General features: G+C 45.9%; 2 protein-coding genes and 1 long non-coding RNA gene across 6 annotated transcripts in view; 1 reads left to right on the forward strand and 2 right to left on the reverse strand.

Moving 5' to 3' along the window:
* LOC143270188 (putative Polycomb group protein ASXL2) overlaps positions 1 to 14,309 on the reverse strand; it is a 287,604-nt gene that overhangs the window by 105,271 nt on the left and 168,024 nt on the right. The gene's annotated exons all lie outside the window — the stretch shown is intronic.
* The window catches only part of LOC143270196 (uncharacterized), a 38,317-nt gene that overhangs the window by 11,283 nt on the left and 12,725 nt on the right, over positions 1 to 14,309 (forward strand). The window lies entirely within an intron of this gene.
* The window catches only part of LOC143270181 (uncharacterized), a 69,795-nt gene continuing 59,951 nt past the window's right edge, over positions 4,466 to 14,309 (reverse strand). For both annotated transcript variants that reach the window (XM_076559124.1, XM_076559123.1), the window contains one exon: positions 4,466 to 13,442. In XM_076559124.1, the coding sequence (XP_076415239.1) occupies positions 8,048 to 13,442 (5,395 nt within the window). In that variant the 3' untranslated portion in view covers positions 4,466 to 8,047. The remainder of the gene's footprint in view (positions 13,443 to 14,309) is intronic.

Consider the following 14,309-nt stretch of genomic DNA (forward strand, 5'->3'; position numbering starts at 1 on the left):
TTTTAAGAGGCCTTATGGGATTAAGATAGTCTGTTGTTTCCTTATCTAAGCCTGTAAACTGACCGGAATGCCTTCTGTCTTAAGCCTGTGCCCTGTAACTTCTATCAGAGGATGTTTCTCGCCCCCGCCCCCCCAACGCACACCTCCCAGAGCTGAGGACCTAACCCAGGGCCTTGTGCTTTCTAGGCAAGCGCTCTACCACTGAGCTAAATCCCCAACCCCCAGAAGCTGTTTCTCTTCAGACTCATTCTGACAGTTTGGGGTGGGGGTAATTCATGGCTACTCGCCGTTCCAAATGGGAGGGGGGCAGTTGGTGGCCCTGGGATCTGCAGCATCCTTCAGTGAAGACTGATTGTAGCTGATACTCCAGAAGTCTCCCAAAATCGTACCTCTGGAAGAGTCGAGCCTCTAACTGGGCAACCCTCTGTGAAGCCATACCTCTCTCCCTGGATATGCTCCAAACCTTACTTATCAGTCCCATATCCCCCACCCACCCCACCCACCCCATCCACCCCACCCCCACCCCCCACCCCCGCCGAGTACCTAAACATTTAAATCTGTTCGTGGAGTCAGGTATCGGGACTATGGGAGTCCAGACCCTCAATAGTCCCCTCATTTTGAAACCAATGTCCAATTTGATGAACCAATGAGTTTTGTATTGGGGTCACTAACAAGAGCGTGGGTGAGTGGTGACTTACAAGGAGCAGGGATGGTTGGTTTTAAAAGTGGTGGCAGTGCAATGTTAGCAGCGCTGTTACCATGCGAGAAAAGTCACGAGGTATGACAGAACCCATTCTTAATAGATTAGGGGAAGAAGACAGAAAGGGGTGCTCAGGCCTGTGGAAGACACATGCAGAGAGAGAGGAGGAAGGAGGAGTCTGTGACCGGTGTCTTAAGGACTCTCCTGCACATGCGCATGGGCTTACGGAGCTAAGCCATGCATGCACATAGATTGCATGATCACACTGTGCACAAATTACGTGATCACACAGCACACAGATTACGTAGGACATAAGGCCCCTTACTTGGCTACTGAACTGCATGGGCAGTCATTTAGCCAGGAATTCCAACATTCCAAGCTCTTTGCTTGTTATAAAAAATGGTGGGTGAACAGAAATAGGGGTGCTGTGTCTCCCGAGAACTGCTTCCAGCTGACTTGGTGGGCGTCCGTTAACTCTTGGGGGGTAGGGAGCTTCTGAAGTAGCCAACCGTCCTGGGGGTAATGGATTGTCCTCTGCTGCTTTGGAATTGTCTGGCAAGGTGCTGTCCAGGTGGATTCAAGCTGGCTCCGGAGCTTGCTGACCTGTCCAGGTGGATTCTCTGGAGCTCAGAAGAATTTTTAAACATATTAAGAAGCATCCATGGGAAATTTAAAATCTTAAGCTGGTGGCCATGATGCTACAATGTTTAGTACTCTGCTATATTGGATATTGGTTGGTGTTAGTGAGAGAGAGAGAAAGAGAGAGGGAGATAGAGAGAGAGATTTGGAACATGCTTTTAATTTTTACCTGAGGTATGCCTTATCTGAGACAGATTTTTTTTTTCAAGAAACGATTCATACAATAGCATCTTTAATTTCTTTTTTTTTTTCTAAGATTTATTTATTTATTATGTATACAGAGGAGGGCGCCAGATCTCATTACAGATGGTTCTGAGCCACCATGTGGTTGCTGGGAATTGAACTCAGGACCTCTGGAAGAGCAGTCAGTGCTCTTAACCTCTGAGCCATCTTTCCAGCCCATCTGAGACAGATTTTAAGGCACCTATTTCCTTTATTAGTTTAGCATCCAGGAGACACAGGTGATCGATTGCTGAGGGCATTTAACAGTAATGGATTGTTATATTAAAGTCTGTTTCTTTGCAGAGTCCAAACCCTTTTGAGTCTGGGGTGTAAATACCCTTTGACTGTTACTGTTCCTTACTGCCTGGATATATCTGGTGGTTCTCGTCCTCCAGCTCTATGGTGGCCCTGTAACAATTAGCCCAGTAGTTAATTAGAGGGAACCAGGAAGGAAAAGCTTGTGGGTTGGACCTCATTGTTCTGGAACTGGTGGCAAGGCAGTGCATCCTGGTGTCCTCTAGAACTTAGAGAGAGGAAAGAGGGAGAGAGAGAGAGAGAGAGAGAGAGAGAGAGAGAGAGAGAGAGAGAGAGAGAGAGACCCTGTCTATGTCACTGTGCATGAGGAGGCCCTGCTGACAGGTATGGAATGAGGCAAATGGGGAGCAAGTGAAATAAAGCTCCTTTCTTAGCTAGAAAATCTCTTCCCATTAGGGGCATAGGGCAGGTTGGCACAACTGAAAATCTCTGGGTGAGAGGAAGACCCTTGAAAATACAGTTAAGTGGTGGGGTCTGGTGAGGTGGGTAAGGTTGTCTCCCTAGCCCAACATTAGGGAAATGAGAAGGAGAGGTGGGACCCCAAAAACTCCCTCAGGACTGAGTAAGTGGCTCAGTGTCCAAGAGGAAGGAATGGATCGCCCCATGCTGTAATGGCTATCTCAGGTTCCCTGTGAGCCCATGGCCACGCCTAAGAGGTTTTGGTCTGATGTTCCCATGCCACGAGGTGCACGAAGGCCATCAGCTCACTAGTGTTCCTCTTGGTGCCACTTCAAACAAGGCTCAACTGATGGCCCCCCACAGGGCACGCACTAGCCTGCCTGGCCTTTTTTTTTTTTTTTTTTTTTTTTTTTTTTTTTTTACCACACATTTAAAACAGGGACTAGAAAGCCTCTATGCAGCCACGTGAATAGTATGTGCCAGCGTTTGGCAATCCTGTTCACGGGCTTTCTCATCTCTCCCATAGTACCTTAAAATGCCACAGCTGAGACTCTGCCTTTGGGGTCAGGGGCCTCCTCTCCAGATGCTTAAGTTAGCCCTGATGCCAGGAAGCTCTGGGAGACATGAGACAGGTTGGTTTTTTTTTTTTTTTTTCCCCCCCGAGACAGGTTTTCTCTGTGTAGCTTTGCACCTTTCCTGGAACTCACTTAGTAGCCCAGGCTGGCCTTGAACTCACAGAGATCCGCCTGCCTCTGCCTCCTGAGTGCTGGGATTAAAGGCGTGCGCCACCACCGCCCAGCCAAGACAGGTTTTATTCTGTTTCTTGAATTATGTTTTGTTTTTTGTTTTTTTTTGCCGCCGGGAGGCAGGTTGTAAACTGGGCTTTACACTCCCAATGTGATGTGAACTCATTTGCATGTGTCCTCGCCTGCTTCCAGACCTGTCTGTGCTTCTCAGAGCAGCTTGAGAGTGTGAGAGGAAGAGAGTGGGAGGAGTTAAGGTGAGAGCCAGAGTTGGGCAGAAGTGGCCCCCTGACACTGGAGAGCCCACCCGATACCGGAGAGCAGAGCAGAAGTCAGACAGCAGAAGTGGTTGCATGTGGCACAGAATCAGAAATGGGGAAGGAGGAGGGGTCAGAGCATAGGTAGAAAGCTTGGGGATAAGGTAACTTTTCATTTGCCCATTTGCTGGCAGAAGGTGGATAATTCACGTGAAATATCGGGGTCCAAGCAGTCATTGTGTGGCCATATTTATTGGTATATTTAAGGCATTTCTCAGAGGAGGAGTGAGACCAAGAGGAGGAAGCCTTATGTCCTATGACTGCAGCTGAGAGAAATAAAAAATAAAAAAATTGAAATAAAGAAACAGGATCAGACTCTAGTCCTGGGTATCCCTGAGGTTGGAGAAGGATCTGTGAATCAGCACAAGTTACCTCACCCTTCAAGATGGAGGTAAGGGCCGGAGTTTATGCAGCCCGAGGACCTCCGGGGTTCGGCAGCTAGAACTATATCTCAGGATGTACCTGGGACAATGGCCAGGGAGTGAGTGCAAGGACACACTCACCAATTGGAGAGGCAGGGTTGTGCAGAGCAGTCCTGGGCCAGGCAAAGGAAAAAAAATGAGCAGTCGTAGATGGAGCAAAACCTTGGCACAAGTTCCCGGGCACAGAGCGCCTGGAGGGCTTGCTTCATCACGCAGCCAATGTTAGCTCTAATGCGGTGGAGTCAGCGCCCTGTTACAAGAACAGCCATACAAGAACAGCCACAAGGCATGACAAAACCCAGTAAGAGTTTTATTAAAAAGGGGGAGACAGGAAACAATGTGACCAGGCCTGTGGAAGATGTGCAGCGAGAGAGATGGGGGGAGAAGATGAAGAAGAGGAAGAGGAGGAGCCTGTACTGGTTCTTAAGGATTCACCTGCACATTCATGCTCACACTGCGTTGGGACTTCGTAGGGTGCAAGGCCCCTTACTCGGCTACTGATATGCATGTGTGCAGTCACTTAGCTGGGGAGTGGCCAGGAATTCCAACAACCAGTTCCCTACAATCTGTCTTCTTGCTTAGGGTTCACACCTGCTGACCTTTGCTGGGCAACTGGTGTGCTGGCTCCTTTGCTATCCCCTGCTAAACAATAATCCTTGGCTTTTTGTTTGGGGTGCAAGTATTTGGTTGACCACAAATTGTCTGGCCTTGTCCTGTCCTCAGGCTTCTGTAAAAGCCACAATTTTTTTTTATTAAAAAGTTTTCTATTCATTTTATATAGCAACTACAGATCCCTCTCTCCTCCCGCCCCCCCCAGGCCTTCTACCCAATCCATTCCCCATTCCCACCTCTTCCAAGGCAAGGTCTCTCATAGGGAGTCAGCAGACCCTGGTATATTCAGTTGAGGCAGGTCCAAGACCCTCCTCCCTGCATTGCCTTAGGCCCTGGAAAAGCAGCTGGAATAATGTGGACTGGGAGGATTTCTTAGCTTGTCTCTTCGAAGAAACAGTGCTTGTTTGAACGGTTTCAACACTCTTGCTTCGTGATGGACACATTATTCTAAAAAGACTCTCTTCTGGGGTTCCACTATTCTTGTAGAGCTTTGTGTTTTGTGTTTTAAGTCCCTTGATGGTTTCCTTCATTGGATATTTTAAGCCAAAGGTCTTTTTGAGGCTTGATTTCGACCATTTTTCTTCCTGATCACTTTCAAAGCCATTCTCGGATACAGAGTGAACCTGACGGAATTCACGGTGCTCAGAGTCTTCGGCATCTGTCTTGCTGACCACACCATGGCTTTCCAATTGCTTTTTTCTAATGTGCACTTGGACAGAAGCTGGAGCCTGGAAAGATCAGGCCTGGAAATCTCTTGGAGTGGTTGGACTCTTGGAAGCTGGAGGATAGATTTTAGCTTTCCTTCGTGATGGTGATGTAGTGCTCTTCCATGCATCTGCTCTTTTTCTTCCACGATGCTTTGAGACTTGAGGTCTTTTCCCAGTTCTCAGTCTAAAGCCAAGATGCAGCCGAATCTCACCATGGCCTTCAGGGGTGCTTAAAAGGTGGATCTGTGGGTAGATGAGAAGATATGGACCAAAAGCAGACTGTAACTTATAACAGCAATTAATTCCTGAACATCGGCCACACTGCAAGCAGATGGGATATTTCAGGACAAGACCTGATGAGAAAGGAGGAGGGACATTGTGGGGCACTTGACTCTCTAAGAGTTTTGCTGCTATTTTTAGCTGTAGATCTTTTAGCAGATGGAGCTGTTCTGAAATATCCCTCTTGGCCTGGGAAGAACGACTTGCTTTGAGGGAGTGGTGAGAGTCAGAAGGCCTTGTCTGTGATTCACTCTGTGAGTCTTTACTCTGATCACTGGAAACAGCGTCTTCCCTATTGTAAAGTATCTTGAGAGAAGACTCCGGCTTCATTAAGGCAGGAAACTGGGCCTGATTCCCAGTCTTCCATTTCCATTTCTTGAGGCTTTGTCCTCAGAAATGAGTTAGATTTATATCTTGCCACTGTGGCCCAGGTTTACAGTCTAGTTTGACAGGTCGAGTTTTGGTACCCGTAACTAACCAATACATGGTTTACCTTTCAACTGTGAGCTGTGACTTAACTTAGTACATTTCATATTTTAGGACTCTATTTCAGGTGTCAAGTCAGAACAGTTTGCATGTCGAAACTGGGGCCTAGAGCTCTTCTGAGATTTCATACTTTGAGGCTTTGTCTGAAGTGCCAACTCAGAAGATTTTCCACATTTCAACTCTACATTGTTTTGTGATTGTGGCCTTTGGCTTATTGCCCCATATTTTACTTCTGAGGACTGTGACTCTTGTTTAAACACTAAAGGTGTCTCAGTTTGAGGCTTTGTCTTGAGGATGACCCTAAGGAATTGAGGCTGTATTCCAGGGTTCAATACAAGAGAGCTCCTGTCTTCTAAGCAAAACCTGGGTTTGAATGTCAATTTTATATTATTGATCTTTGACCTTAAGGTTGGGTCACATGCTTTTGTATTTCTAAACTTTTGCTCAGAATTAAAATCAATAGTTTTGGACCTCTGAGGCTGATGTTCCTGGGTTGACCCTGAAGGTTGTTTACCTTGTGACTTCGGCCTTGTAGTCAACTCATCGGATGTCTTCACATCTAGTTGTACTGAGGGTTTTAACTCTTTAGCTGTGACATCTTGAGGTGGTAACCTAAGATTCAGTGTAGATTTATTAACTTGACAGTCAGACAGTGGTATCCAAAGAACAGATTTTGTATTTTCAAGCGGTGGTCCCTGATGTAATGCCACAGTTTTTCCACACTGAGACTGTAGCTCTGAGGTTGATGTGATGTTTTCCCCTTCTTGTAGCTCTGGTCCTGGGGACAACTCAGTGGTCTTCACACACTGTACTTGTGGCCCAAGGTTAAAATCCACGGATTTTTTTCCTTGAGGTTTTGGCCCTAGAGCCATCTCTGATGTCTTCCCACCTTCCAGTTGTATGGATGGCTTCCGTTCTGTAGATTTGACATCTGGAGATGGTGACCCACTATTTAATCGTAAAAATGTCACACCGTGGAATTCAGGTCTTAGTATCCATTGGATGGATCTTATACTTTCTACCTGTGTCTCTTTGTTTAGCTGATCAGTTTTGATCCCTTGAGGCTGTGGCTTGGAAGTTAAGTTAAAAGTTTTGGTTTTCTGCAGCCCTAGTGCTAACGGAGAGTTTTTTACTTGCTGTAACTGTGACTCAAGATGAGACTCTCCGGATTTTTCTCCTTGAATTATTGACCTGACAGTCAAATCAGATGACCTCCCACCTCTCCGTTGTGTAGACGGCTTCCATTCTGTAGGGCTGGCACTTTGAGACTGTAACCTAAAGTTTGACCCTATACATTTCTCCCTTTGAAACTCAGATACTGGTATCCACTGAACAGATTTTGTACTTGCACTTTGTGGTTCTGTATTTAGTGCCACAGTTCTCCCATCCTGAAGCAGTGGCTCTAACATTGGCTCCAAGGCTTTCACATGGTACACCTCTGATTCTGGGGTCAATAGACAAGGTTTCACACTTAGTACCTGTGGCCCATATTGGACCTCTTGAGCTTTTACATTATGAACAACTGGTTCAGGAGCCAATTCAAATGAGGGTGCATCTTTACATTGTAGTTTAGAGCTGAGCTCTATGGGTTTTCTACCTGCAGGTTTGGGTTCCTGATCTGACCCCATAGAGAGCATATCTTCTGACTCCAACTGTTTGTTGAGCTGGTCGAACATCCCACCTTTCCACCCTGATGAGCTTATGTCTTCATCCTGTCCAGCCTCAAGAGTTAAATCCATGGGTGCCCTCCCTTGATACTGTTGTGTAGAGACTAAATCCATGAATCTTACTCCTTGGATCGTTGTGTTTTGGCTTTATTCACAGGTTTTAGACTTTGCTGCTTCAGACATGAGACAATCACGTTTGCTATCTTGTGTTTGTGGCCGTGAAGTCAGTTCCTTGGCTTTTACATTGTGTTGATGAGGCTCTTGCAACACCTCCATAGGCTTATCTTGAAACAGCATCCCTGGTGCAAAAGTCCCGGGACTCTTCCCTTGCTTCTTTGGTTCAACCCACCCCACAGTTTTCAAATCCTGAATTCTTGAACCTGGGATCAACTTCACAGATTTCATACCATCTGACTGGGAACTACTTGGGGATATCACTGTAGATTTTATCCTCTCTGGACATTGTCCTAGAGTTAAAACTGCAGATTTCCTGTCTTCTAACTGTGGTTCTGAAGGTGGTAACTCAGATTTTAAACCTTTCAAGGTGGAGCCCGGAGGCAGCTCCTCATGTCCTTATCTCCTGCTTGTTTCCCCGGGGTTGCCAGCATAGATATGATTTTCCCCAGCTCTGACTTTGACCTTAACTCCATAGATTTGACATCGTCCAAATGTGGCCCTGGTGTTAACTCTTCTTGCCTTGAGGCTGTGATCTTCTCTACTGGTTTTATATGTCCCAAATGCTGTCTGTGGATCAATGTAGAAGATTCTACACCTTGTGCCTGTGCTCTTCTGATCAACCCAGAATGATCTGCACCTGCTAAGTGTTTCCCAGGAGTCAATTTCTTTGATTCTGCATTTGGTATCTGTGGTTCAGATGCTAGTTTATAAGACATTTTGCCTTCAAAGTTTGGTACTAGATTCTTTGTGACATATTTTATATCTTTAAAGGCTGGCTCCTGTACTATTAACTCTGGCTTCATCCCTTGCCTCTCTGGCTGTGTAATCAACTCAAATATTTGTATACACTCTAACTGTGACCCTGAGTTTAACTCTGAAGTCTTCACACCTTGAGGGTGAGTTCCTGGAATTACATCAAAAAATTTGACATCTTGCAGCCATGGCCCTGAATTAAAACTCACCTGCCTTGTATCTTGTAGGCCTGGAGTCACCTTTGCTGATTTGGGATCATGTATCCCTAACTCTGGAGCCATAGGACTTATACCATGAGACAATAATCCTGGGGTTTGCTCCCCATATTTGACTATTTCATATTTCTGCCTAGAAGCCAACTCAGAAAATTTGGTATCTTGGTGCCACAGTCCTGGATTGACCGGCTTAGCTATCACTCTTGGATGTTGCAGTTCAGAGGCTGGGATTGGGCGTTTCATGCTGCAAAACTCTGATAGTTCCTGAGGCAACACAAGCTTCTTATCTTCAACCTGTGTCTCTTGGCTTAATGGCAAAAACGATTCTGGCATCAATGCCCGAGGCTTCCTATCTTGAAGCTGAACACCTGGCATGAACTGTACACATTTGGAACCTTGGTACTTGGGCTCTGGGATCGCATCAGAGAATCTCACATGATGCAAGCATGGTCTTACATTTACGTCTACCGGCTTCCCAGGTTGCGGTCGTGGTTGTGGTTGTGGTTGTGGCTGTGGTTCTGGAAGCTTTGGCCCAAGGATAAAATCTGATGATCTGGTTTCTTGCCCCAGAGAACACGGTATTTCATCATGAGATTTCACACCATAATGTGGGGGGCCTGGCATGAAATTTACTGGTTTTTCCCCTTGAAGAAGTAGCCCTTGATATAACATTGGAAACTGGACACTTTGCAATTTGGGCCCTGGAATCAATTCTGATTTGACACTTAGCTGCTGTGGGCCTAGATTTAAATCCACAGATTTCACATTTGGGGACTGTGTCCCCTCAATCTGTTCCTTCAGTGATAAACTTTGTAGACGTGGCTCTGGTTTTGTCTTTTCAGGATCTACCTCTCCTGCAGATGAAGGTTGTGTTACATTTACAGAGTTCTCCTTTTGCAACTGTGATTCTCTATCCATTTGCCTAGACTTTACTTTCTGGACCTGTGGCCTTGGGATCACATCTTTAATATGTGGTTTGGGTCCTGTAGTTCGTCCTGCAGGTTCTACAACTTGTACAGGTGGTTCGGTGATTACTTCTGCAGACTTCAAATTCTGGGCAAAGGACTCTGATTTCTCACCTTGCACTCCTGGTTCTAGACTAAACTCCAGAGATCTCACTTCTGAATATAGGTCTATGATGGTTCCCTGGGTATCATCAACTTTAGAGAATGTCAATCTGAAGGTCTCTGTGTCTTCATCTTCTGGTTTCAGAGTTCGTTCTGGTGGGTTAGTAACTCCTAAACCTGGTTCTAGGGTCACCTGAACAAACTTCACATCTGGGGGCTGTGGCTCTGGGGCAATCACTCCTGAGGTCATAGTTTGCACTTCTGAATCTAGTAGCAAATCCAGAGTATCTTTAACTGCACTTCCTGTTTCTGGAGTCTCTTCCATCTCTTTTACAACTTGGGTCCCATGTTCAAGAGTCTCTTGGAGTGGTGGTGAGCTCATCTCCACAGATTCTGAGGTCTGGCTCAATGGTGCTGGACTCATCCCCAATGATGATTGTGGCAACGGAGCAGATTCTTCTACCTGCTGGCAAGGTTCAGAGGTCACCCTTGTTTCTGAGGATGGATGCTGTAGGGTCAGTCCTTCAGATTCTAGGAAATGATAACTTGGTTTGGGGGTCGCTTCTAAAGATTTTGTTGCATAAAAGTGTGTGCTTGGGATCAGTTCACCAACTTCCATACTCTCCACCTGTGCCTCAGGAAGTAGACTCCTACCTTCTACATATGGAGTCTTTGTATCCTCAAGCAGTGGTACAGAGGCTATCTTATCAGAGCCAGTGATTTGTGAACATGGTTCTGGGGCTAAGTTCACAGATTTTATATCTTCAAGTGATGGTCTTGGAGTCAACTCCACCAATTTTATATCTCCTTGTATCTCCTGTGATAGGGCTGAAAGAGCTTCTCCCATACCTTGAAACTGAGAATCAGAAATCAAATGTACTGATATATTACTGTGCAACTGTGGACCTGGGGCCAATCCAGCAGACTTTTTGTTTTGGAGTTGTGGTTCAACTGTCAGTTGGCCAGATTTCACATGTTGAAACTGAGACTCAGGGGCCGATGGCACAGATGTCTCACTTTGCAGTTGTGGTATGGGGGTTAATTCCTCATATTGCATATTCTGCTGATGCAGTTCTGGGGCCAAATCTATACATACCACTGTTGAGGTTGGTGGTCCATATTTTTCCATTTCTGGGACTAAATCTGTGGTTATGTCCACAGATTTCATACTTTGCAATCTTGGATCTGGGATTAGGTGCTCAGATTTTACCTTCTGTAGTTCTGGGGGTGAGTCCACTGAATCCCTAACCTTATGCTGTGGGATTGTGCTCCCCCCCAAATATTCCATTTCCTGAAGCAGTGGTATGACTGGCCCTACTTCAGCTTCTGGAACTTGATGCTTTTGGCCCCTTCCTATAGGTACTGCACCTTGATCTGGTGGTGCTGGGATTGTTCTCGTGGATTCCATTCTTTGATGATGTGACTGTGGTGTCTCCATAGGATCCTTCACTTGTGGCCAATTCAACCCCATAGTTTCTGTCATGTTGTGACTTTGCCTTGGGCTCACCTCTGAACAGTTTAAGTCTTGGTGCCATGGGGTGAACTCTGAAGGGTCTGTGACCTGATGAGACAGTCCTAGAGTCAGTGACACACACTCTGTGCCTCGAGATTGTGGCATAGTCCCCACGGAGACTCCAACTTGACCCTGTAATCCAGAAGGCAATTCCAGAGCCTCTTTGATTTGAGGCTCTACAATTTGTAGTGGTGTGATCATTTCTGTGGGAGATGCCTGGACTAGTGGGGTCACCTTTAGAACATGCAGGGACTGACCTGATGGTAGTAGGTCATCTGTCATTCCTGATGTTTCCAGGACTTTAGATGGTGGCTGTGGAGGTACGCTTCTAGATTCTACAGTTCCTACTGGGACAGTAGTAGTCGGAACATCTGGTTGAGCTGACACTGGGGTCAAATTTTCAGCTGGAGGCTGTGAGCCTCGGATCAAAGCCCTAGATTTAGTAATGTGTGGCTGTCCTAGTGGAATCATCTGCATAAAATCCATGGCTTGTTTTGCCACTGGAGACACTATTGTATCTTCAGTGGCTTCAGGCAGTGCACTTGAGCTAATTTCCATTGCATTTTGATGTACTGGACTGGGAGTAATCCTGATGTGTTTTGTGGCTTGATTCTGTGACCCCAAGGTCATGGTCAGTGTTCCCATGTCTTTATGTTGAGGCTGGGGAACCATTTCCACAGCTTCCACAACTGTCTGCTGTGGCCCTAGACTTACACTTCCTGGTCTTATGGCTTGATAGTTATGCAATGTATCTGTCTTCAGTGATTCCATGACTTGGTATTGTGGCTCTGGGGCTATTCCTACTGGTTCTATGCCATGTGGACTTAATTTGTCAATCATCCCCATGGAATCTGTGACATGAAACAATGCCACAGGAGTTACCTTCATGTCATCTGTGACTTGACTCAGTCTTGAGGCCATGCTCTTTAATCCCGTGGTTTGATCCTGATGATGGGTTACTTCTATCGGTTCAATTACTTCATTCAATGGCTGAGGAGTTATACTCACTGTTTCTGCTTGATTTGGTGGCTGTGGGGAAAACCCCACAGAGTCTATCACCTCCAACTGTCGTTCTGGGTTTATTCCCATTAAGTCCATAACCTGAAGCAAGGCCAGTGGTGTGACCTTTATGCTGTCAGTGGCTGAAGGTGGTATCTTGGGTGTCAGCTCCACATTAGTTAGTTGTGCCTTTTGTGTCTGTACCCTTTTTTCTGGAAGACCTATGACCCTCTGCTCTATATTCAGCTCTAACACATGCTTTGAATCCTTTTTCACTAAAGCTTGTTCTTCCTGAATTATGTTTACCCCTAAATTTCTGGGAGATGGAGTGCCTGTTGATGTTACTAAAGGATTATATCTAAGTTCTTGGCGGTCATCCTGGGGTTGTGACTGCCTGTTTGAGGGAAATGGCTGTGAAATGATTGCTTCCATCCTATGGACTTCAGAATTCACCCCAATGTTCATGTGGAGATGAAATGATGGAGGATCTGGAGATGTGTTGGTATTTTGGTCAGCACTCTGAGGAATGAGTGTAGGTAACTGAGTTTTCGGGAGCTCTTCTTCAGGGACTCCTTGTACATCCATCAAATGATTGAGTATGTTCCAGGATTTCTTCACGGGCAGAGGCACCACTTCTTGTTGCAAAGTAGAAACCTTCTGAGACATATGTCCTTCCAGTTCTCCTCTGATCAAAGGAGAGAGCTGGAGTGGAGCCCCTACCAGGGGTCCTGGCCTCTCATCCAAATCAGAATCTGACCCATGATTTGATTGAAAATGAGTCTTTCCCTTATCTTTTGTTTTCTCTTGCTCACAAGGACCTAAGGATTCTAAAATAGAGCTAATGAAGGAAGTTTGAGCTTGTAAGGGAGGAAGAAGTGCCAGATTCGGAGAAAGAGCTGATTTCTCAGGATCTGTCAGCCGAGAAGTAGGCAGGGCTGTGCCATGGCTCCTGGGCATAGATGGTTCCTTCTGGGAGGAAACAGATCCACTATCGCTCTGCAATTGCCAAACTGTTCCTTCATGAAACATTGGAAGATAAGACAGGCTGGAGCTGTTGTTGGATGATGCAGAGGACATGCTGTAGTCAGTAGAAGGCTTTCCCTTTTTACAGTAACAGCTGGGTGGGACAGCCTCCTGAAGCACAACATCAGAGACGGAGGAAGAAGTCACATCTCGGGATTCTGAAACATTCAGCTCCATAAGCGTTGATCTGAGAAACAAAGAGAAATGTTTTCATTTTCTTTGGAATCAGGAGGGAAATTAGAGAGAAGGAAGGGAGCGGCTATTTCAAACCCAAAATATTTCTGGTCTAAGGGAGAGATGAGGAAAAAGAGGGATTGCATTCACAAACATCAATTATTTATGTAAAGAATTCCTCCACCAAGAGCAGAGGAGACGAGTCCGTCAGTAGCGTACATGGTATACCAATAGAGAAGCTGAGTTCCCTCCCTAGAGCCCACAGGAAAAGAAAAGAACACAGTGCCCCAGTGCCGGGCAAGCAGAGACAAGTAGATGCCCTGGGCCTCACTGGACAGCCAAGAATAATCAGTGAGTCCCAGAGAGTGACTCTACCTCACAACACAAGGTGGATGGCTCCCAGAAATGACACCAAAGTTTTACACAGCACACACACACATACACACACACACACACACACACACACACACACACACACACACCTGTGCTTGGCTTGGCCTGAGTTTGAGCCCTAAGACTCACATGTTGGAAGGAGAGAACTGACTCCTGTGGCTTGTCCTCTGACTGCCACATACATGATGTGGCACCCATGCACAAAAATACAAATGAATTTTTTATATATATATACATATACATATACATACATACATATATATATATTTACACAGTGAGGCCTAGAGAAATAGCTCAGCAGTTAAGAGCAGTGACTGAGTGACTGCTCTTCCAGGGGACCCAAGTTTGAATCCCAACATCCACATGGTAGGCCACAAACATCTGTAACTCCAGTACTGGGGGATCTTATACCCTCTTCTGCTCTCTGTGGGCACCAAGCATGCACGTGGTACACATACTTACAGATAAAACATAAAATAAATAAAGC

This window comes from Peromyscus maniculatus, chromosome 22, assembly GCF_049852395.1.
Source record: "Peromyscus maniculatus bairdii isolate BWxNUB_F1_BW_parent chromosome 22, HU_Pman_BW_mat_3.1, whole genome shotgun sequence".
In the NCBI taxonomy this organism is placed as follows: Eukaryota; Metazoa; Chordata; class Mammalia; order Rodentia; family Cricetidae; genus Peromyscus; species Peromyscus maniculatus.